Here is a 27,237-nt window from a genome sequence, read left to right as displayed (position 1 = left end):
CGTCGGTCCCCTCGGCCGGATTAGGTGTCGACAAGTTTCTACGGACGAGCGAGGAAAAAAAACCGCGATAAAGATCGTATCCGTGTCCCTTGCAGCGGTCGAGTCGTGTTAACCCGTGTCGCTTTAATCTCGCACCCTGTGGTCTTGTATTTTTCAATTCGCGGCAAGTTTTCTTGTCCCTTGACGAATACGAGAAATTACTATTTAGCTCGGCAATACTCTACCTGCGGCTCGCCGATCTTTCACGTGCGCTTTAACACGTTGACTGCCATGTCACCCACACGTGAGTGACGGAATCATTTGTCCAGGTTTTAAAATGAATTTTCACGTTAATATATATGCGTTGTACCAAATTTGATTAGGATCTGTACAATGCAAGAAAGTTGAAGGACTACTCAATATCATACATTTAATCTTTTCAATTTTTATTTCATCGAATAACTTACTTTGATTTTATGGAATTTTTGTGGTTGCTAGTTTGACAGTCAAAGTGTTAAATCGCTTGCATTCATTATTGTATGATCTTTTGTACGTCTGACAGCCTGAATTTTTGGGCTATCGTCACTTCGTGTTTATTTAATCGTTTACTTTTTCATACCTGTATAACGAACGTATTGCCTGAGAAAAAAAAAAGGAGCGAGTATAGTTGATTTAGATGAACCCGCCCCTATCGAGCAAATTAAACGCGGCAATGTCTTTCTCGCCTGGATTCTCACAGAATTATTCGTTCCCATTAACCGAGTTCGTCCCGCGACACTTGCCAATCATGTGTACACGCGATAGATTGTTCGGAGAACAAATGGAAACGAGTAAAAACGAGTCGAATTTGAAGGCGAACTCGCGTCGACCGCGGTCCTCTACCGTCGGACCGTCTCGGGCGGTTCGAGACGCTTCTCGGAAAGACGGGGTTCTCGGAAACGGTCAATCCCCGCGTTTCTCTTTTTTTTTTTTTTTAGAGTCGTAGGTATATTTTACGACACGCGTCTATAGAAGCAGACGCACGCAAAATATCAGCGAGGAATATGTGATCGCGACGCAGATTCTCGTCGACGTTCGTTGATCCGAGCGCCGTCAGACTCGTTCGCACTCCGTCCGTTTAATTAGAAATTCGCGATCCATCGGTCGGACGAAAATAGACGCTAGGTGGAGAGCGTGGTCGGAGGAGACGACGGTTGGCGGGAGGACCGATGATAATTAGCGGCCGAAACGGGAGCGCCGCGAACCAGAAAATAAAGCGGCTAATTGTTGCCAACGGATCGCGCGTAAATTTTACCTGTTCGCACCGAAATTAACGATCGGTGAGCTATCTTTGAGCTCGCGCCGGTGTAATTTCGGTCCGGGAGGAGGACCCGCGCGGCACGCGGACGGAAAATTGGTTCGACGTCTCGACGTCGTTTCTCGATGTCTCGGCGAACCGGAAAACACCGGTGCGTTCGCGCGCGCGCGCGCGCGCGTTCCCGAAGTGGAAAAAGGCGAGCTGTTACACGACCGGCCAATTTTCCGACGAGGGAACGTAAATTGCCCCTGTTTTTGTCTCGGAGCGCTCGACCGTTCGCCGCTTTCAGCCGGTAATCACATTAGCGCACTTAACGACGCCATTACGGCTCCCGTGGCAATCTAGAGATTCTTAATCGTTCCCAAGAACAAGTTTCGCCGTGTCGGCGGAGAAGGAAAGGAGGAAAGATGGAGAGAGAGCGCACACACGAGAACAGAGAACGGAGGAATAGTGAACAGAGGGGTTCGGGGAACGAGGGGCGGGGGAGCAAGGGAGCAAGAGAGACGGGAAAGAGCGGCCGAGGTGGAAAACATTAAATACCAACCCGCAATTAGATTCATAAGATCTCGCACCGCCGTCACGTGTAATCATTGTCTCGCGAGAGCGCGTATATCGCGCAACGCTGTCGGCCGGGACGCCGAGGGAGAAAAAAATGTGCACGAATGGCTCGGAGTTCGGTACAAAAGCGCCATGTAGCGAGGCGGCAACGCGAAATCAATTCGGTCTGACGGCGGCGTGGCGTGCGCGCGATAATAACAACTCGCCGAGCAACGACGCGACGTATGTCCAGCGACGATAAACGCTGAAACGCGCTCCCGCCGTTCGACCGGGGATCGGCGGGATCCGTCTACACACCCCAGAGTCTAGATCGCGTTTTCTCGCGATTTTTCCGAAATCGTGAGAGTGCTCCAGGTTCGTTGTTCCGGCTCGTTCCGTCGATCCTTTCGACTTGGAGCAACGTCCTTCGAACGGCTGGGTGGTGACAGGATTCTGGGTGGTCGGCTGTCGGTCGTGGCAAAAGGAAGCTGACGTCAGTAGCTCGGTCATATTTCTTCTTGCCTTAAGATCATGGAACACGGGACCACCTCTCGGTGGCGAGCCACGGACCGATCGGCCGACCGTCGAATCCTTCCGACGCCGCAAACGCTTCCGGTTTAGCCCCCTCTGCTCGCGATTCTGCCCTCTCGCGCGTCGGTGTCCGACTTGTTAAATTTCGCCACGGAGGGAATAGATAGCGAGCGAAACGTCTTCGTCAACGAGAACCAATTGTTTTTGCTGTTTGCCAGTTTCCCTTCTTCCTGCCTCGAAATCTTCTTCCGGTTTGCTGACTCGGCTGCACGCGATTCTCCGGACGATTCGCAAATATCGGCGACTCACCGTGCAACGAGAACGCGAGAATATAACAATGGGTTCGCGGTCGTACCGAGCAACGCCTCTTCTCTTCTCGCCTCTCCTCGGTTCTCTTCGTTTCTGTTCGCCTCGCGTGTCGTTGCGGAAGATTATTAATGCACACACAGGCACGCCTCGGGGAGCGAGTAGCAGGTTGTTGTTGCGGCCGTGTTTGGCCGAGTATGTACCCATTACGATCGTGATTCGCGCCGGCAAAACGAAATTAGCCGTTCCGAGAGAGAGACTCACCTTGGCCGAACAATTGTCGCGCGTAAATGCTACCGAGAGCGAATCGATGGAGAACCGGGGCGAGTCGAGGATCCGAACGGGACAGGAGAGGGAGAGAGAGAAAGAGAGAAAAAGAGAGAGAGAGAGAGGGACGCGAGGAACTGAGCAGGGAGTGCACGGAGCGCAGGGAGAGCCCGCTTACGGAGGTGAAACAGGAATTCGAGATGAAAACCGCGAACGCGTGATGTTCGTGAAAGAACGTCGAGGTCGAGGCACAACACGCAACACGCACGGTCGAGGTGTTAATTTTAACGCCAGGCTTTCCCCGATGCTTGCCGCTGTCGACCGGCTGTTGCCGCTGCCGTTGCCGCTGCCATTGCCGTTGCCATTGCCGTTGCCGTTGCCGTTGCGAGCGAGCCCGCTCCGTTTCGCGAAACAAGCCTAGTTCGTCTCGCGACGATACCGCTCGGAGGATTTTCTCCGTTCCCGCGTCCCGTCGCGACCCATCCATTTCGTTCCGTTCCGTTTCATTTCGTCTATCCTCGACCCTGACGTCTATTCGCGAGAAAGTTGCAACGATGCTCGACGCTTGCTCCCGATGCTCCTCGCAACGGGCACGGATGGCCCCGTGGGGCACCGATTCGTCGAAAGCTGGAGCAACCAAGCCGCACCCACTCTGGCCGCGTTACGCGAAGAAAAAGCGAAACGAACATTATTCTGCATATCTCCTATCGTTATTTGCTCCGCAGCGGCGCTTTGAAAGAGGAATGGGCACAGATCGCTCCATGGGGCAGCGGCTTCGCTCCGACGAAACGGAGAGCCACGAAATCGCGTTTGCCGATGCTACTGTATACGGAGAGAAATCGTCGGAGTCGTTGAAATTCGATGCTCAGCGGATCAATACCCTTTCTTTCTTTTTCAATAAAAGTCGTCGCGCATGGACACAGATTGCCTCGAGGAGCGTCAACTTTTTCACTCGGGATAAAGTTGCACGGACATGGAACAAGGTGGATGCTGCGCCATCCGATTCGCCGATATCCTACGATCGGTGCAGAACGGGCATGGATTGCTCCGTGGAGCGCTGCGCGTCACCGATGAAAGCGAGAACAACGAAGCCACGCCTACTCGGAGCACCCGGTCCCGCGTGCGGCTCCGACACCGTTCGCGTTCGTCCCGAAAAGTTGCCCTCCCCGAAAAACGCTCGCGAAGCAACCAGCGCTCGTTGTCTCGCTGTTGCCGTTCTCGTCGCCGCGAGCCAACCTTGGAGGATACGTTATTATCGTTATTGTTGAGGGAAACTCGAAGCCGAGTTCTCGAGGCGACGCAGTAAAGGTGGGATATAGAGACAAACAGAGAGAAAGAGAAAGAGAGAGAGAGAGAGAGAGAGAACGAGAGCAAAGCAGGATCAAAGAGGAGCAAAGAGGAATCGCCTCGTACTTGCGTGTGCGACAAGTGCCGATGACAATGAGCGCGGCCTGCGTGAGTGCGTACGTGCACGCAGATGCACGCAGATGCACGCAGATGCACGTGAGTGCACGGGAGTGCACGCAACGGCCGAGGGTCGCACGCGATGCCCCGCTAACTTACCTTCCTTTTTAACGCGTTGCGCGTCCTCGTCGTCGTTTCTCCTCGGTCGAGCGAATTCGCGGCCGAAATTCCCGTCTTTTTCGTTTTCTTTTTCTTTTTTCACCGGGTTTTCGACGATCGTCGACCGACCAACAGGTATAATTTCACCGGTACTCGCTCTCTCGCCCCCTCCGTACACGGACGCCGCTTCTCTTCTCGTACAATTATAATTATCTACATCAAAATCGTCCGACGAATAGTCGAACAACCGAACAACGCGTTCGAGTTCGAGTTGAAACCGGTTGCACGGAGGCGTCGAGCGCTATCAAATATTTGTACACACTCGACGAAACGAGGAAACGGACGCGCTCGGAGCGGTCGCGTCGTGTCGCGTCGCGTCGCGTCGCGTTTCATCGTCCCCCGGGTCTCCCCTAGAGCGGAACGGTGAAAGTAATTGGTCGACGCCATCGTTGTCAAAAGCGCGTAGTCGAAAATTTGACGAAAAACCGGTTTGAGCACGCGTGGCCCGAACCGTGTTCGCGCGTAACGGTCAGCAACGTTTTCTCGAAACCGTTTCCGCGCCGGTTGCGTTCGCGTTCGCGAGAAGGAACCCTTGAAAAGGTTCGTCGATAGGTCCCATCTCCCCCTTGTTCGGTGGACGCCCAAGACAATTCGTTTCACGGTGCCGAGGAAATTGGCGCGATCAAAGAGGAAACAAAGAGGTCACGAACGGTCCGCCTTGTTCGGGTAATACTTTCTCGGCAGAAGCAATTTTTCTCCCGGCGTATCGCGACACTCGTCTACGAGGGCACGGTGGTGTGTGTGTGTGTGTGTGTGTGTGTATGGGTGTGCTCGGCGCGGTGGTGCGCGCGAGCGTACGTAAATGCACGGGTATCGGTAGCGGATCCAATTTGAGATACGGGACCGGAAGACGCATTGTTCGCGCGGAATAGTACAAATTAACAGATCGGTATCGTGACCGGTGCAATTAACATTGTGTACACTGGCGCGGTGGATTGGCTTTCTTGAAATCTGACGGTTTAATTAGGCGCCACCTTCGTAGCAGATGCGCGCCCGGTTCGATTAATTACCCCCGCCTCTTCGCTCTTTCGCCCCTCCGACACTCCGACACTCCGACACTCCGACACTCCGACACTCGACTCCGCGTATCGTTCCGGTACATCTCACTCGGTTAAATCGACACGCTTAATGGTAAACGCGTCGATAAAGAACGGGCCGGCCTCACCTTTTCGAGTTCCCCCTCGGTCTCTCCGTCTACTCGCAACGGAAACGGTTTTACTCGCTTCGCGTCTTTATGCCGATGTCGGATGTCCCATGTACCGTCCGCGTCCCTCGGGAACGCGGCACTCGGGACCGGCACAGGGCCAAGCGAAGCGAAGAAGTTCACCGTCACGCGACGCGATACGAGCCGAAATGTGCGCACCTGACCAATCCGACGGTTTTTTGCGAAACGAGTATCATTTTTTCGGACCGGTACTTGTTCCATTTCGAAGGACGGATAGTACAACGAGGAGAACGATGTTGCAGGGTTGAGGACGTCGCCGGTGAACATCGTGGCGACCGCGACCGTCGTGACGGAGGAGGCTCTCCTGGCCGACGACGAGGTCGAGAACTGCGAGGGCGAGAGCGAGGGCACCGAGAAGTCCGGCAACGAGGAGGACGAGGAGGTCGACGTCGACGTCGAGGAGTGCAGCAGCGTCGACGACGGGCCGATCCACGCGGCGCCCGACGACCTCAGCGTCACCTCCGGGAGAAAGTGTCAGGACGTCCACGGCGATCACGAACGAAAGCACCGGCTCAGGACCAGTTGCAACTCCGACGAGCTCCGGGACGTCGAGTGCCACCTCGAGACCAAGGAATTGTGGGACAAGTTCAACGACCTTGGCACCGAGATGATCATCACTAAGACGGGCAGGTAAGCCGTGTTGTATCTCACTGTACGCCGCGACGAGACGCGGCCGTACCGCGCGTATTTTCGACTCGCGGTACGTTCGCTCGGTGTCTTTTGACTTTGAAACTGTTTGAAACGTAACGTCGCGTCGTGTCGGGTGACGCTGGCGTCACTCGAGCGCGTTCCCTTCTACGAACTCGAGCCTGACCCAAAAACTACGGAGCCGTGCCGCGAAGCGTGTCTGCGTTTGAACGACTCGAGTCGAGAGCCTTTTGATACGTCGAACCCTCGAAAACGATGTTGGGTTTCTCTGGGCATCTTTCGATCAGCGGTTATTAGACCGCGAATATTTACGCCAAAATAATTGTTGAAATTTATAATAAGAGACCAAAGTTAACTCTCTATGAGCCCGTGTAATTTTCAGGTCACGTGTATATCGACATTTTACCAAATAATTTTAGTTTTTTCACAAGATGACGTATACGTCTTAATTATACAATGTCTCTGAGATCATCAATAACAATATTGATGACGGTTCGCAGCGCCATCAACTTGAAATATCAAAGTGAATGCAAGTTGTCTGCGGATAGATACCAACGGAACAAAATTCGGCCTATAGAGGGTTAAGTGAATATGTATTTTCTCTTTTAAGCATCTTAAAAAGTCGAACGTGATACATAGGTACCTGTTCTTAAATTCTTCTAACATCTTTTCAGTTTCATATTTGACCTATTCGTTTTCGCCACTGATGCGTAAAATCCGCGGTCTAACGATTATTTAACACGTTAACTGCCGTGTCAGTCTCGTATGACTGACTGTGATTTTTGACTAGGTTTAGACATTCATTTTTACTGTGACACATCCAGATAGACCGGATTTTATTAAGATCTTTAGAATTCAAAAAGGTTAAAACAGCATTCCCTGTAATACATTTAAAATTTCTAGTTTCGTTTTCATTGATTGAATTACTCGGATTTTTTAAGAATCTCTGGGAATGATATGTGGCAGTTGACGTGTCAACGAGCGCAGATGTATATTTAACGCTTGGATGACGGGACCCGGGTCCATTTGGATATGTCAATTATTTTATCACCTGAATTGTCATTCAGAATGGTCATTGTTGAAAGTTGCGCGGTTCAGTGTAATAAGAAGACCAACGGGTCTAGATAAAATAGCATTAAAAATATATTTAATCTTGCCGTCTGTATAGTCATCAGAATCATCCGCCTTTCGAGTATTGAAGGTTCCGGGTAGTCCATTGTTTTCTCGCAGCCTTTCCGTTATGGCAAAGCAAAATTGGGTTTGTCGAATCGAATCGGTTTCGCTGTGACTTTCTTGGTCGGCCGATACGATGCAGTAGGACTTGGAACGAGTCGGAAGTGAAACCAAAACGAATCGGTGTTCTCTTCGGGGGCGAGAATTTGGTCGCGTGGCTCGCGCAGTCGCGAAGTCGCGCAGCGCGCAGGTGCACCGGAAGATGGCCGAGACCGGCACGAAGCGTCGAGGCGAGGAAACGCGATTGCGAGTAAACGAACGTTTGTCCCGCTTCGACGTTAACCGATTCGCGAAACGGAAACATGCGACGAAAGAAAGACGACAAACAGAACCGGGGGGGGGGGGGAAAGCTTGAAAGATAAAGAGAACGTTTTCGGCGTTTGTTCGAGTTACGACTCGCCTAATTGCCTCAATTTAGTACGTGCGAACACACGTTCGAAGGGTCGAGAAACGCGGCCGGTTGTCTGCGAACCGCGGAACGGAGAAAATGAAAATTTTCGGGATCGCAATTAGGCGTCGTTACACCGTTCGCTGCCATATCAATTATTAGGCTGCCGCGACAACAAGGGCAGGTTCCCTCTCTGCGATTATGGGCTCGGTCGACTCTGTTCGGGTTACGAGGAAATTGCGGCCGCTTAAACAAAAGTTCGGCCCGAACGTACATACTCGAACTAATGGATTTCATTGAGCGACGTTTTACGAGATATTTAAGGGTGTTTCGGGTGTAATTTATCGTGGCAATTTATGCCCCTTTGTGGATATACCGCGCGAGCGCGCGTTCATTTTTATAGGTATGCTAATAAACTGGAGGCCGCAGCTGCGCGCTCTAAGGATGCGTGACCGCATCCGTGTTACGAGATATTTGTACGCAAGGGAGAACAGAACCTCACCTCGCCTCGTCTAACGCTGTCCTCTCGTAAAACGACAACTCGCAACCCGGCGCGATTTCGCGGTACTCGACGTGTAATGCGTTACGCGTTACGCGTTACGCGTTACACGATAGGCTTTACGCTCGAACCGGAGGTGGCTGTCGATCGTTCCCTCGCGTCGGATCGATCTGAAGAAAAAAAGAGATCACCGAATCGTCGATGGTCTCGATAGCATCCCGGCAATAACATCGGCTGGCTCGAAAAGTCTCATCGCCGCATCGTCTTGTATAGCCAACCGGGCACCAGGCTACCCGTTTACCCAATTCCAATTTTTTAACGTTTTCCGAAAAATATCACGACCCTGCTCTGCATCCTTCGTTCACAATTACATCGATTTACAGTCTCGAAATAAAAATTTGTGCGAAAAATGTTGAACAGCAATATTTTCAACAGTAAACCTACCACTATCAAAATGACCGGTTTTATATTTCACAATTATTGAAAGTATACAAATTCTTTTGTGGAAAATAGTGGAATAAATTTTCTTGTCCAAGAATTTACTGTATTGAAAATTACAGACAATCTCGATAAATTCAGGGTTGCCATTTTTATAAGTAGACTGCGGACCTTTATGCATTTACGGCTTATGAAAACTTAAAAAAAAATGTCATGATATAAAATTCCATAGAATTTAGTACGATTTTTATTCGTTTTGGATCTACAGAGGCCGTTCCATGAAAAACAGGATTTTGTTTCACCCTATTTTCTTAAGATTTGTCTACAAAAATTGAAAATTGCGTAAACATCCGCATTTATATGGCAATATTTACTGTTAATGCTTGGTAGGTTTAGTGTTAAACTGTTTATACATATTTTTCTACATATTTGGCTAGACAAGGATCGAGGTGTAAGGACACGGTTTGCTGCGTCGAGCAACGGTTGTCTTTCCGTGTAAAAATATAATGAGACTCTGCGACCGACACAGTAACGCCAAACGTAATTCGTTTTTTCTATGGCCCGTTACAAAATTACAAATACGTAGCGAAACACGGAAGTAACGCTTATAGTTGGAAGTTGGCACGATTACGGTGACAATCGACAAAAGTTCAACGAGTTTGAACGACGTTGCCTGCAAATCGATCTCTGAATGTTGTTAAACGTTGCCAGTGTATTTTTAGGTACAAAGCTGCAGCATTTTTTAATCTTTTAGTAGTTGGATTAGACGCTGGCGGCGTGATGCGAGGTGACGCGACGGGCGTCTATTACGGTCGCTTCTTTGAAAAGACCAGGCTATAGTTGAGAGAGCAGCCGATCGATGCGTACTCGCGGCCGGTAAACCGATACCTCGGGGCAAACGCGAGCAATTAGGAATTACACGCTCCGAATGATTTCGTAGTTTATCCGGTCGCAGAAGGTTATAGGTTGCGAGGTGCGTGCGTGCACTCGAAGACGCATTCGGTCGTTGCGCGGCGCGCAGCGTGCGCGGCGGAACAGCCTTGAGACGTACCCACACGCGAAGCGGATCGCGCGAGCTCTCGCGAGTCGTGAAGCGGTTGCTAGACGGTTCGGATCGGATCGGATCGGATCGGATCGGATCGGTCGCGCGACGTCGCTGACCGTCGAAAAACTTGTCGACTGAAAGAGATTTTTGAAACGATTCCGGGGCGTGTCGGTGGGCCGACGTCCTCTTCCTGGCGACGATCGATATATCAAGAACGCGACGATGCACGAATAGCGTCGTTAGCACGAGAAACTCGCCACGAATTCCCGGCTAAGGCTAAACGAAAACGTCACTCCGTCGAGTGACAATACGAATTCGGACCAATCAGGTGGAATTGTCTGGCCCCGCGGGGTGCCGGGGCCATGCGCTCCTCCGATTCTTCCACGAGGACTAGCTGCTCACGGAGCCTCTCTTTTTCCCACGTTAGCATCCGCCAGTTTTCAGCCTCTCCTTTTCCCTCTTTCTCTTTCTCTTTCTCTTTTTCTCTTTCTCTCTCTCTCTCTTTCTCCGTTCGAGTCCCTCGACGCTCGACGTTTTCTTTGCCTTCGCGTCGCTGTCCTTGCCGCTAGTAGACCTCGATTTCGGTACGACGAACAAAGGCAATTTCGAGCGTGCAAAGAGTCGAACGACGTCATTGTGATGACGAGAAAGAGAGAGAGAGAGAGAGAAGGAAGAAAAGGATCGAGCGCGAGCGCGGGCTCGAACTCGGGCTCTCGGCAACTCGCTCGGATCGTTTAAGGTTTAAGGAAAGGCTGTTCCAGAGAGCCCTGTCCGTCAGCCTCGGAACGTATAATCAACGAGTTTTCGTCGATCTCCGATCCACCTGACCCAATAACGAACCTTTATCTTCTCTTTATTCGCGCCGGAGCGCTGTTGCCGCCGCGGCATGGTCAACGCTCGGTGTAAACGCGAGCACGGGGGCAGAGCGGGGGGGCCGACAGAGCAACTAAAGGTGCGAATACACTAGCGAGCACCTTGTGCGACACGCTCCCGACACGCCTAAACGTCTCCTAGACAACGGCCAACAAGTTCAACTCGCTCGCGACAGTTTCTCTCGGAGAGCGAAACAATATATTTCGAATATTTGCAAAGAGGTGTGCAATTTACTCCCTGAAGAAACGTCGCGAGTTACCAGCCACCAGTGCATTCGCGACTTAACGGCAACAGCAAAAAAAAAAATAAAATGTCGGAAAGTCGAACGTCCGTTCCGCGCGTTTTGCGCGCGCGAACCAAATCGTACTCGCACTCGTTCTCGAGTTTACAAAGCCGACAGCCGTTCGTGTATTTTTCAAAGTTTAAGTAGGCGACGGAAAGAGAGACAGAGAGGGGAAGGGGCGAGGGGGGGAAGGTGGCGAAGGCGAAGACTGTGAGCGCGAGCGCGAGCGCGCGGAATATAGGGAGGTGTGGACGAGAGAGCGGGTCAGCAAAGAGGGAGAGACAGGATACCGGCGGATAGAGGGTACTCGTCACGCGAACCCTTCATCAAGGTGCCAGCAACCTACGTTACACACTCACACGTGGCTTCGCGGGGTGAACGTGCACGTTACGCGAGGACGTGCACGGATCGCGAAACACGACGCGCGGAGAACCGAACAACCGTGCACGCCGCAATGAAAATACAGACAACACTGGGAACACGGGAACACGGATAAAGAGAAACCCGGAGCGGAGAGAGCGAGAGAGAGAGAGAGAGAGAGAGAGAGAGAGAAAGAGAGAGAGAGTGGACGTCGAGAGACCGGTAAACGTCTATTTATCCCTGTTACTTGGTCTCCTCGGCCAGAACGAAAACCCGAGCGGGTAACTACGATGCGTGTGTACGGCTCGCCGCAACGTGCATATCGACGGTTCGAGCAAACAAGAGGAGGAGACAACAAGTGCGCCGTCGCGTTGAAAATTCCAGGGGATCGTCGATCTCGTCGGTCAGCCCTCGAACGATTAACCGGGATCGTTCGAGCGAACCTTGCTCGCTCGCTCGCTCGCTCGCTCGTTTGAATCCTCGAAAATCTACCCACTACATACCGGCAGGAAAGAGCCGCGCGCGCGGCATAATAATTATAACGGCGACAGCACCTGCTGCGCCGCTGCGAAGTCGTTAGCTCGGCAAACATTTAAGTAACTCGGATGGCCGTGTTCGGATCGCTATAATATCCACTGCTTCCGTAATCCATTTGTGCGAGCCCTTCCGCCCGTGCTTCCCCTCCTTCTCTTTCGCCTCTCGCCTCCTCTCGCCTCCTCTCGCCACGAACGATCCTACCCCAGGCTTGATGGCTTCTCCGACACACTCGTTCGCCCCTAAACCGCGCGCAGGCTGATTCACGCGACTACTCGAGGACCTTAAATCGCTCGTAAATTATCCGTTCTCCGAACAAACTGCACACTGTCATCCGCTACATCTTTACCTAGATTCTAGATAGTCCAGCGAGAGAACGCAACGACGCGATGCGACCTTCGTCCGTATCGAGTCACAATCGAACAATTCGAACAGAATCTGCGAAACATGTACGCAATTAATTTCCTTTCGTCAAAAGGAATTTCAATTTTGTTATAGTTGATATTCGGCCATTGGAAGATACATTTCGTAGGCATACAACGAGTATAAGTTTGATCTCCTTTCTAAAAGGTTCCAAACGACGAGGATAGTATGTGGTTATTGTAAGAGGTAACACTTAAATCGATAGATCGATGGCCAGTAGAAGAAATGAATCGAATACTACAACTACACCGCGGATTTTATGCGATTACGGTAAAAATGAATGAAACACTTTACTTTGGAGACTTTCGAAGACTTTAAGCATACTGTTATACTGTACTTGACTTGTTAAAGTGTATAGAAGAAGTATTAGAATGGGAGAAAGAAAGAGAATTGTCCGTATTAATTACAAGTTACAGGACATACAGTGACTCTCACTAATATCGCATAACTTTGTCAATATTGGACTATACTACTTCAATTTTTTTGACAAGTTAGAACAATTGGTTCGCTACGTAACTTGAAAAAAATGTTTGATCAAAATTACAATTGGTCGAAACTGCAGAGAAATTACTAACAGTTGTATTTTGTAACTTTTTAATGCGGGTTTATATTAAAAATTTAAAAAGTATGTTTTGTACATCTGCATCAATTATACATATTCTGAATATTTCGTCTAAATCGATCAACGTTGCAATGAGCTACAAACGTTTAACCATGAAAATTTAAGGGTGAAAGTCTTATGTGATCATTTGGAACATCTGTAGCAATGTTCTCATTACAATGTTGACTCAGAATATGTATAATTCATACAGATCTACAAATCGTACTTACTAAATTTTCAATATAAGTCCACACAAAAAAGTTGCAAAACACAACTTTTAGTATTTTCTCTGCAATTTCGACCAATTGCAATTCTTGTAAAAATTTTTTTTCGCTTTATGTAGCAAACCCAAGAAAACTCCAAGTCGTACGGTCCAATATTAACAAAGTTATGCGATTTTTAAAAGCGTCCAAATATGAGTGGGCGTCACTGTATGTAGACATTTGTTCTTTTTCTTAATAATTTCATCGAGCTGGAAACACTACGATAGTGTTTTCAACTTCTTTACACGTTTCCACTATTCTGCATTCGATGTACTCATTTTTGTTATAGCTGAATGCATAGAATCCGCTGTCCAGTTATTAGTATCGACTCCGATAAGAAGATCAACGTCGATCTCGCAGAAGCAGTTTGCCTTGCGAGGGTTGACAATTCCGCGTAATTTAAGGTTAACCGATTTAACGAATTAGCTGATGCACAGGGATTGTGTGGGGCGGAATGCGAGACCGTGGGGTGCGATCGGCAAACAGATGCAGCAATACGTACGCTTCCGATTCCTGTGCGGTGGTGCTCGTCTGCTCGGGGTGGGTTTGGGGTCGAGGTGTTCCTGCGATTACGGGCTCGTTAGCCACGGCCCATGGAGGGCCTAGCCTGTTAGTTTCTGCCTAATTTGACCCGGGAACCGCGGCGCAACGAGAGAATGAGAAACGCGGCGACCGAGCATAGGCGCGCGTTTTTTTCTCCGCATTCACGGGCGAGCGATCGTTTCGTGTTTCGTTTCGCGCTCGTTGTCGCGATTCGTCGAATCGTTTCGTTTAATCGGCGTCGCGCCTCGTTTCCCCATGATTGAAATTTCGATTTATCGCGCGGATCGCGTAATAAAAAATAAAGATAAAAAGAATAAAAAAAGAAAAACAAGAAAAACGGTGCGAGCGTTCCGACTCCGAGACAAATTGACTCGTCGCACATCGCGTCGGTCGTGATTTCGTGTAAAGATAAACGGGGACGTCGTTGGGGATTGCGATCCACGCAGGGGTTCGAAGCGTAACGCGCAATGGGGAGGAGTTAGGAATGGGGGGTGGGGGAACACTCGATTGACTTACTATCGATGCTTAATAGTCGTTTCAATGTATTTCCACTTATCTCGGATACAGGGGAGACCACCCTACGCGACGGCTAATTTTCTCGATGATATATCGCGTCGCTCTGTCGCTACAAACACGGGAGCGCGTGCGTGTGCGCGTGTGCGGGAGGGGGGCTTCAGGCGGCGTTTCCGGCGGACGTTGCGGGAGCTTCGGCTTCGGACAGCTTCTTCTCGGAGGCGCTCCTTGTAGTTTCGACGAATGAGGAACGGCGTCTAACTAGATCCGCTCGCGTCCGATCGAGATTATCGGCGTTCTCCCCGGTGTTGTTCCACGATGTGTTCCCCGATGCTGAAAGAGCGGCGGTCGAGGGCTCGTTCGTCCGTGACTCGGTGCTTGCGGTCGCCCAACGATCGCGGTGTTTGCGGTTTCGATGCTCTCGAAACGATCTCGGGACGTCTTTGAATGAACGCTCGCAATTTGTTGCGTTCGACGCGATCGTCGTTAAATCGTTGATCGGCGGGGACTTTGAGACTCTCTTCGGGATCAGATCGGTACTCTCCCGGAGATCTTCCAGCAGAGAACCACGATGACGCCGCAGATCTGACTGGACAGAAAGAGCTCGTAGAATGAGGTGTTCCGAGCGAATCTCGCCAGAAAGAGGAGGATGCCCGTGTAGAGCAGCGTGTTGATCGCGCGACAGGAGCAGCCCGCCGACGAGATACCGAGAATACGCGTCAGCCACGACAGCCGCGACATGATATTCTTGAACGCGACGGAAACGTGCGTGACGCGAGCGCGAATCGAGTCGAGCCTCTCGGCGATCGCGTAGGTTTCCGATTCGGGTGTTTGCGTTTCCGCTTCTTGCGCGCTGCGCACGCCGATCTTCTCTGCCTCTTTGCCGTCGAACGGACACGTTGTTCCTATCGTCGCCTCGACGTTCGAAAAGGCGCTCGACGAGACGTTCGTCGAGACGTTCGACTCGAGATTCGAGACTTCGTCTTGCTTGGATGTCGCCGAAGGTTTTTTCGTCGTTGGTTCTTCGACGGGTTTCCTCTCTGTCTTCTCGAGCTCTTTCGAGCTGGTGGAGACGTCGCGGTAGGCTGTCGTCGGCGACTTCGATTCGCGAGGACCGTTTCCGCAGAGCGCTGCGACGTCTTCGGCGCACAATCTCGCGCGGATGCACGGGGGAAGCTCCTCGAGGAGCGTCGCGACGTGCTGCGCGCACGCTCTTCGACACGCTCTGTTCCTCGGATTACACGGACCCGGGCACTCTGGCAATCGATGCATCCTCGGGTCTCTCGGCTCTCTAGGATCTGACGGATCCTTCGGACGAACGGTGGCCGCTCGTTGATAATTTCAGCGATCGTTTCTCGCCGCCTTTGCGATTGATTTCCGAGGGAGAGAGAGAGAGAGAAGCGTCCCCGAAGCCGTATAAAATTGTTCGGTCTGCTCGGGCGCATCCGCGTCAACGAGGACGCGCATCTGCCGGCGCGTGCGCCTCGACGCTCGAGGTGTTGAAAACTTGACTGCATATAACGAGGTTCAAGGGTGACTCGCCCGCTCGTAACGAAGCTTGAAAGGCCTGCGGGCGCTCCTTTCAATCAAACCGACTACCATGCAGTTGGATGAGAGCCTTCGCGTCGAACTCGAGAACTCGAGAACTCGAGAATTCAGCACCGACTCCGCGTCACGGTTCCAGAAACCGGCCGGCTTTTTTCGACTTCTCTTTTTTCGACTCTGCTTCCCGTCTCGTCGCCGCCTCGCCTCGCGTCGCGTCGCGTCGCGTCGGTTAACCACGCTCCGGAACTTTGCGCGCCCGCATGATTCTTCTCGGTGATTCTTCGAGGTTACACGGCGAATTTTCCGTTCCTTTCGCCGCGTCCGACGAACGATTTGCGAGCAACTTCCGTCTCTTCGTCCATCGCGACGCGCGTCTCGTCGTCCTTTGTCGAGATTCCCTACGGGACACGGCGAGAGCGCCAACTACGGTTTCAACGATACGTATTGCGTAGAGAGGTTCATTCGATGCCGGTTTCAAATATAGTGATTTGTCTATGAATATATTTGTCTATGTATATATATAAGACAAAGAATAATATTTAGAACTTTCCAGGAAAAATAACCAAAATGTGTTGCTCTAAAAGAAAGAGGTTACAATTTACATATGATGTATATACAATATTTACAAATATACAAGATGGTTTATTAATTACCTACAAGAAAGAGAAACGACAATTAAAGTCTATTCTCCTCAATTACTCTTAGGACTATTATTTTATTGATCGCTAACTGTTTATCAGTCTAATCTTTGCACATGTGCTCTCTTACATCCTCTGTCTATATATTTTTGATCTCCCTCGTTGAGCATCGATATATATCGATTAGAGGGCGCACTGAGCTAATAAAGCGCGGCTAGTTTGAATTAAAGAAAGTAGCCTTTCTTTACATATACAATGTCTATGAATATATTTGTCAGTGAATTCTCATTACGAGTCAGTGCCTACCTTACAATTTAAAGTCAGTGGAACTACCCACACGAGAGAACCGTCTCTCGAGCTACGTGCAACATTGTATCGGAGAAAGAGATTTTCTCAGTCTTCTTGTCACTATCGCTTAATAGTCATAGGCTTTTATGACTTGTAGACGGATATGACTCTTAGGTTTCAAATGCTACGCTCGGCGACAACCTCAGACTTCGTCTAAGAGTTAGTAACCAGAACGGCGCAATTGACTAATAACGAGAATTCACTGCATATGTCGCCGAGGCCTGGATGATAAACGTCGCGGAATTATCCCCACTACCGCAGGGTATACCCCGCGAGGGGCCTCGAAGCTCGAGAGACGGATCGCCGAGGAGTGTAAACATAACACGGTTCCTGGACGATACACGACGCTGGCAAGACCCGTGTTGTTGACATATATCGAGAGTTGACTGTATTATTTAATACTATTGAACGAAATCAAAATTGAAAAGTTAACTCTTTGCACTTGACGCCATTTTAACTCCAAAGCGAAACATTACTTCCGACCTAGAATATTTCCCTTCTATATATTTTTTTTCATGTTATACATACACAAATGGTGGAATTTACACGTACAATACTGAAATGTTTAGTAATTTATTAAATACAAACAAATTTAGTAATGTAAAAAATATTTTGAATAATGATATAGCAATTTTTCGTGACGCCTTACAGTCGCCATTCGAGTGCTAAGGGTTAACATAGATTTTTCTCTCCATCTCTCTCTCTCTCTCTCTCTATTTCCTGCACTGAATGCAACAACGCGAAAATTAATGAACAAATCTGGACAAGCAATTTTGTCTCGAAATTCTGAGAAATGCGGCATTGAAGGTGTTAAAGAAAAAGCGTGGCAACCTAGAAGAACGCCAACGAGTTATCTCGTCTACTCTTACAGTCTAGAATCTAGTCTGTTCGATTGAAGCTTTCGATTCCGCAAGCACAGAAGTGGAATAAAATTTGACTCGAGCTTATCAGAAGCATGCGCGTTTAGTAGAGTTTCGAGTAAGGGATGAAAGAGCGCCACCGAGGAGAACAAGCATGGAAGGAAATATTTCGAATAAAATATCACGCGTGTTTTTCAGGCGAATGTTCCCCACCTGCCGGGTGTCGTTCAGCGGATTAAAGTCCGAAGGGAAGTACGCGGTGTTGATGGACATCGTGCCGGTGGACAACAAGCGGTACCGATACGCGTATCACAGGAGCTGTTGGCTGGTTGCGGGCAAAGCGGATCCTCCGGCACCGGCCCGGCTCTACGTGCACCCGGACTCGCCGTTCACCGGGGATCAGCTCCGAAAGCAGGTGGTCTCGTTCGAGAAGGTTAAGCTGACCAACAACGACATGGACAAACACGGCCAGGTAAGAGAAATCTTTCTCGTAGACGCTATTTGTGGCGCACTCCCGCGAGCGCGACATTCCGCGCGTCGTTCGAGATGCAACGATCTCGATGGTTCTAAAGCGACTCGCGTCGCGCGCGTTCCATCCTCCGTGTGTTCGATCGTTTCGCGCGACTGTCTCTACGAGAAAAGTCCGTGTCGCGACCGTGTCGTCCGTTGTCCGTTGTTCGGGGCCGGACGATCGAACGGCCGCTTAGCGACAGCGCGCACCGTAAGCGTTATTTATCGGTAAATTCGCACGTTCGCGCGGTTTCACGTCCATCGGGCCGGTGATTTGCGTAAGTTTCGCGCGAAATAAGGCGGACCGTTTAACGAACGACCGGTGTCAACGACGTCGACGATGCTCACGGATTACAGTGTCGTTTTTCACGCGGCCGGGATCGCGGCCGTTTCGCTCTGCTCCGCTCTGCTCCGAGGCATCGGGGACGACGTCGTTGACGAGATTTCGGACGTTCGCGCGCATCGAGAATGGCCTCGTAAAACGGATACCCGGCGTTACCGAGGGACCACGTAGGCGTGGTTATCATCAACACCGCTCGTTAATCGTGGGCGTCGAAGCTGCCAGCCCGTGAAACGTAATATTCCATCGTCGCGTCGGCCGATCGATGACAAACCAATCTTTCCGCGCGCGTGTTAAACCTTCCTCTCGTATAGGTACCTGCGAGTCGCGTCGCGTCGCGTCGCGTCGCGTCGACTCGCGCAGCGTTCTTTGTGCTTACTCCCGCGCGTTTCCCTAACGTCGCGCCGCGGCTTCGTATCGCTTAATTACGGTCTCGCGTGGATTCGTGGACGAGCGTGTCAGGATCGATGCCGAACTCGCCTAGAAGAACCAAACAACCCGAACACGAGCGAGAACGGTCGTGCCGAGTCGGTCCAGGGTTACAAGGCCGGGAACAAAACGAAGAAGAAGAAGAAAAAGAAGAGAGCGTTTTCTGTGTTCGCGCGAGGAAAAGGCGCAGCGGACGGGAACAGAGCCGAGTCAGTTTCTTTTTCGGGCCGGGTGAAATATCTCGTGGTCGGAGCAACTTAACACCATAAAAAGTGTAACTCTACGGCGAAAAGAGTGTAGATACTGTATCCGGAAAGAGCCGAGGGGAAGAGAGAGAGAGAGAGAGAGAAAGAGCGGGGAGAGAAGAGAGGCGAGACAAGGGTCGCGCGAACCATCCACTCGCGGACTGGCCATAATGTTACGAGCATTATAGGCGGTTGGTAGTGGTGTCGTAGGTGGTGTGTATAGTAGGCACGACGGCGTGCCTATAAGCTAATAAATTGAATGGATGTTTGCCCGGAGCTTTTGTCATGATGATCACGAGTAGCCCACGCTTGGCCCGTTGAGCACCTTTTGAATCTCTCTCCGCAGCCTGTTCCTCTTTCTCTCGCTCCCTCCCCCCTTCCCCGAGCTCTCTCTCTCTCGGTCGTCTCGCTTCTCGCAAACTGTTTCGCTCCGCGTTCCGTTCGCCTCGGATTCGCAGTCGCGATCGCAACTGCAAACTGCAACCGCATTCGCACTCGTACGCGCACGTTATGCGGTCACGCGTTCGGAACGAACAACCGCGGTTCGAACCGGCGTAATTAGACGCTCGTTACCGCGAGATTCTCGCGCCGATTCAGACTTAGGATTCCGACTCGCCGGTAAAGACCTACCTCGCCGGTCCTATCGCCGACCCGATCTCTATCGTTTTCCACGGGCCCCGAGACTCGAGGAGACTTGCAACACGGAGCGTTCGCGACAATGGCTGGACCACAAAAATGTCTTCCAGATTGCCGCGAACCACCATAATTCGTCTGCTACCTTGCAAACTCGCTGGGAACCGAGATGCGTAATACAGTAAACGAACAGTCAAAAATTTGCGACTTGTATCGCAAATTTATTATAATTTCCTTCGATCCGATTTCCACCGATTCCGAGCTTGTTGCAACGCGGTGCGAATTAGTCGCGTTGTAGGAGGGTTGCCACAACCGTTTCGTCGCGACGCTTCGATGAAACGGTTGTAGGCCGCAGCCATTTTGAAACTGCACTGAACTGAGATTCTCCGGGAGAATTCTCGTTACGAGTCAGTGCGAACCTTACGATTTGGAGTCAATGGGACTACCCACACCACCGCGGTGAGGGGCCGAAACTCGAGAGCCGTCTCTCAAAAAGACATTTTCTCAGTCTTCTTGTCACTATCGGTTAGTAGTCATGGGCTTTCATGACTTGTAGAGGGATATGACTCTTAGGTTTCCAGCGTGCCCTGTGTACTTCAAATGCGACGTTCGGCGAGAACCTCGGATTTCGTCTAAGAGTCGGGCGCGACTGACTCGTGACGAGAATTCACTGTACTTTTGTATCGCTTTCGAAGCGCAACGACCAGGACTCGTGGCAGCATAGTAGCAAACAATTTGGCGAGTCTGGCGAAGCGTGCGAAAATTGCTGCGGGTATCTCGGTGACACCGGTATGTACCTGCGTGCATGAAAAATCGTAGTCTATACACGGGGAGATTTTATGCGATTCGTCGAGAAATGGCTCGTAGCTGAACGCGCGTGTATCGCGGGGAACGCTCGAGAGGAAACGCGAGGGGCAGGCATGAGGCATGAGGCATGAGGCAGGAGGCAGGAGGCAGAAGGCAGAAGGCAGGAGGCAGGAGGCAGAAGGCAGAAGGCAGGAGGCAGGAGGAACCCGCGCGGAGGAAAGAATGAAGGAGAAAGAGAAAGAGACGGAGAAAAAGCTAGGCAGCCGAGTGTCGAGGAACAGACACACCGGTTAAAAGCAGTCGAGCCGAGCCGGGAGCGCAGGGTGAGAGCAGGGAGAGCAAGGGAGAGCAGGGAGAGTCGGGAGAGCCGGGAGAGCCACGCAACGCCAGTCAACTCAACTCGACGACTCAAGTGGTAGGGAACATTCCTTCGCTACGGCCACTATTTCATCGTTTCGTATGACGCGATATTATAAGACCCCCGCCTGCGTGCTGGCTACTACACGGTGGTCCAAAAGCAGGCGTCCACCTGCGACCACGACACACCGTGGGCAAGGTGAGCCGAGCCGAGCCGAGCCGAGCCGAGCCGCGCGTGTAACGTCGACGTCGACGACGACAACGACAACGACGGCGAGACTCCTCTCGCGACACCTGCGGGGAGGAAACTTTCTCGCGGGCCGCTCTCCTCCTCGCTCGCGATTTCTCGTATACACGCGTGTCTGGAATCTCGGATCGGCCAAGACTTTTCACTCCGGGGTGAAATATAAATTATCGTGGCCGAGCGAAAATGTTTTTAGGGACGACCGCGACACAACGCAAAGTCGACGGGATATATTTTTTCCCTTCTTTGTCTCTTTCTCGCCTCTCCTCCGCTGCCTCTCGCGTTCTTCTTGTTCTCCGGTCGATCGAGGATCAACGTCCGCGTCGTCGTCGTCGTCGTCGTCGTCGTAGTCATCGATCGGTGATCGAAACAAAGAACGAGGAGACGCGTTGTAATAAAATTCTTACGTCCACCGGTCGTTGAATGCGCTTCTGACATTTCCGCTGAAAATACATACACCGAAGAAGAACGATTTCTTTTCGTTCGTGGAACGCAACCGTAATCGGTTCTATGGACAGTCTACCGTGACTGACTCATCGCGGACAGAGCGCGCGCGATACACGGTAAGAGAGATAGAAAAAGAGAAAGAGAAAGAGAAAGAGAGAGAGAGAGAGAGAGAAAGGGCGAAAGAGGGAGAGAGTGAGAGGAAAAAAGACCGGTGGACGGTCTGTCGGAATAATATGAGGGAACGCGCGAGCGGGAAAAGCAGAAATCGAAGGATATTAATAATTTCTTAACTCGGCGCGCTCGTGGCATTCGAGATGCCAGCGGCTTTATTCGCCCATAATATTGAGATTAAAAAGGATTTATGATCCATCCTGCGGGCAGATTGCGCTCCATCGATTCGAAATCGCGGTGTAATCGTCGACTGGAAGGCGTCGACTGGTACGAATCGATACGATGAAACGCTAAGCTCTCTCTCTCTCGACCGTTATCGATGTCGCTTCTTTATCGCTTCGGGATCGAGAATGCGCACCGACTAAGAAACTATTGCGCTCGCCTCGTCTCGTCTCATCTAGGCTTCTTCCGCCATCGCCACCGGGATGGGCGAGGCCCGGTGTCGTGACTCGCGAAAGATGGTGGGCCGGCGACGCGCGTGCACCGGGGAAAAAATTGACGGACACTTCATAAATCACATTTAATCTCGCATCGATGTCGTTCGCGTCTCGAAGCTCGCGTCACGCGCGAGGCTGCCGGCGAGTTCGGTGATTTCGGACGAGATCGGGTCGCGGCGATCGGTAAGACGGAATCTGCTCGAAAACGCGCGCGGGGGAGACTCTCACGATCCCGCGACTGCCGCGAGACGACCGGTATTAAATTTCGCGTCCGGGCTTCCTGCGGCCGAACGAGCTTGATAAATTCAACGACAATTTATGCAGTCTCGTCCTTTATCCTCTCGCTATTGCGACGCGTTCGCGCGTATTACGCGAGCATTCCCGCGCGTTTTCCTATCCCCGAGGAGACGTAGATCGTGGGACTCGTCGTCCCGTAGCGTATACCGCGAGAAACGCGAACCGTTCGGTAGAATCGTTTAAAAGCCACCGAATAAATAGCCAACGGAAGAATGTCGTTTCTCGGTTGGCTTACGTGGTCGAATCGCGAGCCACCGCTCGCTCGCTCGCTCGGGTTTCCACCGGTGTGTGCGTTCGATGGCGAATCCACACCGACGAGCCGAACAGAGTAGAGCAAATTGGAGTTCTGACAGGTTGCAGTGGGGTGTCCCACCGTCCAACGGTGCAGAGAAAACGGATAGGGGCAGCACCCCGGGATCCCAGACACCTATAATCGTACGGGCATAAAGTTGCCCGCTCGGAAACCTACGGTCCGGTCCACCGGGGACTCGGACCCGGGACCCGGGACCCGGGACCCGAGAGTCCCGAGAGTCTCGAGACCGGGACCGCGTACTCGTTATCCGGACTCGAATTAAATTCGAGGCTTCTGTTTCTTTTTCTTCTGCGTTCTTTCCCCCCGAACAATCCCGGGACCGAAGGTCGTGCGCTCGCGCGCTCGCTCGCTCTCGCGGCCGAGAACATCGTTTTCACCGTTCAAGAGCTGTCCATGGTCTCCGCGGTAACGTCCATCGCGCGGTACGTCGACAGATAATTTACGAGCGATTGCGCAATCGAGAAAACAATACCGTCGTCCACCGTGGCAAACGCGGGACAAACTCTAGGATGGATCCGGAAAGTCTGCCGTCGAACGACGGACTAGAAATATCTTGATTGGCCCTAAAAGAGCGATCGCGTGGACAGCAGTCTCTATCGCGCACGATCGAAACGCGTATGGGAGAATAGACCGATTCGGACTTGCGCCTAGAGACTAAACCGAACCCCGTATCTCGAGAAAAGGACAGTACTCGCATTTATGGCGGAAATGAACGGATGGAGTTTCTATCGTTGAAAGGATTCATAGAATTTTATGCGCTGTTTTCAGCTTTACAAAAATGAATAACCTACCACGGTCAAAATGACCGGTTTTATATTTCACAGTTATTGAAACTATGAAAATTCATTTGTGGAAAATAGTGGATAATTGTCCAAGCATTCGTTATATTGAAAATTACGTAGAATCTTAACACGTTAAGTGCCAAACATCAACACCAGAGATTCTTTCAGAATCAGAGTAATTTAATTAATGAAACGAAAACTAGAAACTTAAAATGTATTATAGGGGGACTTTGTCTTAACCCTTTTGAATTCGAAAGATTCCGATAAAATTCGGTTTATCTGGATATCACATAATAAAAATTAATTTCTAAACTCAGGCAAAAATCACTGGCAGTTAACGTGGCTATCTGGCAATATTTACCAGATAGCGTTAATGCTTGGTAGGTTTAGTATTAACCCTTAACGGACCAATGCCGCCATATAAGCGGCATGGCACTTTTACTTACTGGGTCCAATGCCGCGTATATGGCGGCAAAAATAAATAAAAAAGAAAAACATAAATATTTTCCTTTCTATACTTGATACAAAAATGTTGAGTCCACAGTTTCTCTTCAAAAATAGCTTGGACCTGGTGGGAAGTAAACTCGAAATACTTTCGGACCGTCAACTCATTTGCATCGTGAGGAAATATGAAAAGAAGGCCTTTATCACCAAACTGTTTTTTATTATATTTAAGTAGAAAAATGACTACAAGTAAAAGAATTTCATATTTCAGCATTATAAGAAAAAATAAATCGAACGTATATATACGCTAATGATGCAAATAGGTTAAGGGTTAAAGAAAGAAAGAAATTTCTATACGGTTCCTGTATGTATGTGTCTTGTAATTATAATTTAAAGATCCACAGTCTATTTATGAATTGTGCTTCGGGCCCACCGTTGGTTTAACCGTTGGCTCGTCTTCGAGATGAAAAATATTTTACATATCTTCGGCGACACCCATCGACTATGAATCGTAAATTAGGTCCAATCTAGGCGCTGCGCGCTTGTCCCGATTCGACTGCTTTAGCCCGAAGCCATGGTAGGTGGCTCTGTCGCCGCAAATGGGAAAGAAAAGGTTGTCGCAAGGAGACTCGAGACGCACCGGACATTCTGCGTACAATAATAGAATAATCCACCTGCAACGGCGATATCACGATCGAGCACTTATCGCACGAGCGCGGAAGACGTTAGCTTCTGACGTGTCCAGAGGACACCAACCTGTACCGCGTAAAATTTATATTATACGATATCTTCGCTAATAACGTAGCACCAGAAGCGACGTAATGCTGCTATTAAAGAAAAACAAACAAGAAAACAGTAGGAACGCGAACGGGAGGGGCACCTCGCGGTTTCTGGTTCGTAGTTTCCATCCGGTCATGATAGAAACGTAAAGGTTTGACCGCTCTCGACGGTTGGGCTTTTTATTGTTCGTGTCGTGACAATCGGCGAGGCTGCCGCGCGGTCACGGTGTGCGTGCGCGTGTACGTGTGCGTAACGCGTACTTAGGCGGTGTGTGTCGGGGTTCGCGTGCGTTCCCGCGGTCGCGTATGCGTTCACGACGTTCCCGTAAATCGAAATTATCGCGGTAAATAGCGGTTCGGCCGCGCGTACAGCCTGTTCTTGTGCCGAACTCGCTCGATCTCGGTCTCATCGTCGGACGCACGTAATTTGCATCGAACGATTCATCAAACGACGCGCCGCGTCTATGTAATACACGTTGATAGCGGTATTACATGCGCGATTTATGGTCGTTTTTCTCGTTTCCGCGTGGCGCGAGAAGCGAGGAGCGAGGAGCCGAGGAGCGCGGACTAGGAGGAACCGGAGGGAGAGCATACAGGCTTCGAACGGAGACGGCGATCGAGACGATCGAGACGATCGAGAACCGTCCCTGTCCGCGTCCCCGGGAGCCCTCGAGCCGTGGAACGTTTTGTTACTTAATCCGCTCGCACCGCGGTCGTAATTTATTTTTCTAACGAGAGATTATGCCGTGAAATTAATACGCGACGCCGCGCCGCGCCGCAATCCGGCCCGTCCTCTTCCGTTTGCGCGTCGCCTCCTCGGCTCGTTTGCACGAGTATTTACCGAAACCGTTAGCCCCGACATTCTCGCGTCGCCAATTATTGTCGTCCCGCGAGGAAACCAACGTTTCCGTCGCGTCCCACGACCACGATCGCCCTGTAGTCCGGAGTTTCCACGCGCGTCGCGACGAGACCGGTCGATTAACCGGTCGAGGGTATGTATAATTTCGATTCAAGGTGTCGAGGTGGCCCGGTGTCCGGTGTCCGCTTCATCGATTACGACGCGCGTTAACTTCGTGGCTTCCCGCGAAGTCTGCCGTCCCTTTCTCTCTCCCTTCCTATCTCCCTTTCTCTCTCTCTCTTTCTCTCTCTCCCTCTCTCTCTCTCTCTCTCTCTCTCTCTCTCGCTCGAAATTAACCGCGTTCCTTGACACGAAGCGATTCAAGGTCTGGGTTAGGTTTCGGAGCCCGTGCCGAGCGTCGATCGCCTATGGTGCAACGGCGAGAGCGTCGTCGCGTCGCTTTCGACAGCGTTATTACCATTGTCATGATATCACCGTACCCTCTTCAATCCGCTAGAATCGTACAGAAATATCCCGAGGCACGATGTCCACTGAATTCTCGATATTTGTCAACGACACGGGTCTTGTCAGCGTCGTGTATCGTGCAGAAGACATAGCCGAGCCGTGTTATGTTTACTCGGCGTCCGAGTCCTCTCGAGCTCCGTAGCTCGGTATACTACGCGGCAGCGGGGATAATTCCGCGACGTTTATCATCCTAGCCTCGACGACACATATAGAGAAATCACTGTACAGTAAATTCTCGTTTCGACGTCCCGTTTCGTCGCGACGCTTCGATGAAACGGTTCTAGGTCGCAGCCATTTTGAAACTGCACAGAACTGGGATTCTCCGGGAGAATACAGCGAATTCTCGTTACGAGTCAATGCCAACCTTGCGATTTGGAGTCGGTGGAACTACCCACACCACCGCGGTGAGAGCCGTCTCTCTAGCTCTATTGTATCGGAGAAAAACATTTTCTCAGTCTTTTTGGTCGCTATCGGTTAGTAGTCATATGCTTTTACGACTAGTAGACGGATACGACTCTTAAGTTTCCAGCATGCCCTGTGTATTTCAAATGCGACGCTCGGCGAGAACCTCGGATTTCGTCTAAGAGTCAGTCGCCAGAACCGCGCAACTGACTCGTAACGAGAATTCACTGTATCGTGCACCGTTCGGCTTCGTGAAAATTGATTCGTCGATTCGCGGGCCGATCGCCGAGAACGCTCGACTCGCGAAACTGAAATTTCATCGACGTCAAGCCACACACCGAAGCAACTTTTTCTTCTTCTTTTACCGAATAAAAGACGCGACAAAAAGTTGCTTCACCGTGGACCGAAGCCTCGAGCTTGAAACTGGAAACGACGAA

General features: G+C 50.8%; 1 protein-coding gene across 1 annotated transcript in view; it reads left to right on the top strand.

Annotated features, from left to right (window-relative positions):
* Window positions 1-27,237, top strand: part of LOC143361372 (uncharacterized) — a 44,191-nt gene that overhangs the window by 855 nt on the left and 16,099 nt on the right. The window contains exons 2-3 of the mRNA XM_076800711.1: window positions 6,008-6,395; window positions 17,999-18,272. Of these exons, the coding sequence (XP_076656826.1) occupies window positions 6,008-6,395; window positions 17,999-18,272 (662 nt within the window). The remainder of the gene's footprint in view (window positions 1-6,007; window positions 6,396-17,998; window positions 18,273-27,237) is intronic.

The sequence above is a fragment of the Halictus rubicundus genome, chromosome 15 (assembly GCF_050948215.1).
Source record: "Halictus rubicundus isolate RS-2024b chromosome 15, iyHalRubi1_principal, whole genome shotgun sequence".
Lineage (NCBI taxonomy): Eukaryota > Metazoa > Arthropoda > Insecta > Hymenoptera > Halictidae > Halictus > Halictus rubicundus.
Note: the sequence above shows the minus strand (reverse complement) of the source record. Positions and strands in the feature narration are given on the sequence as shown.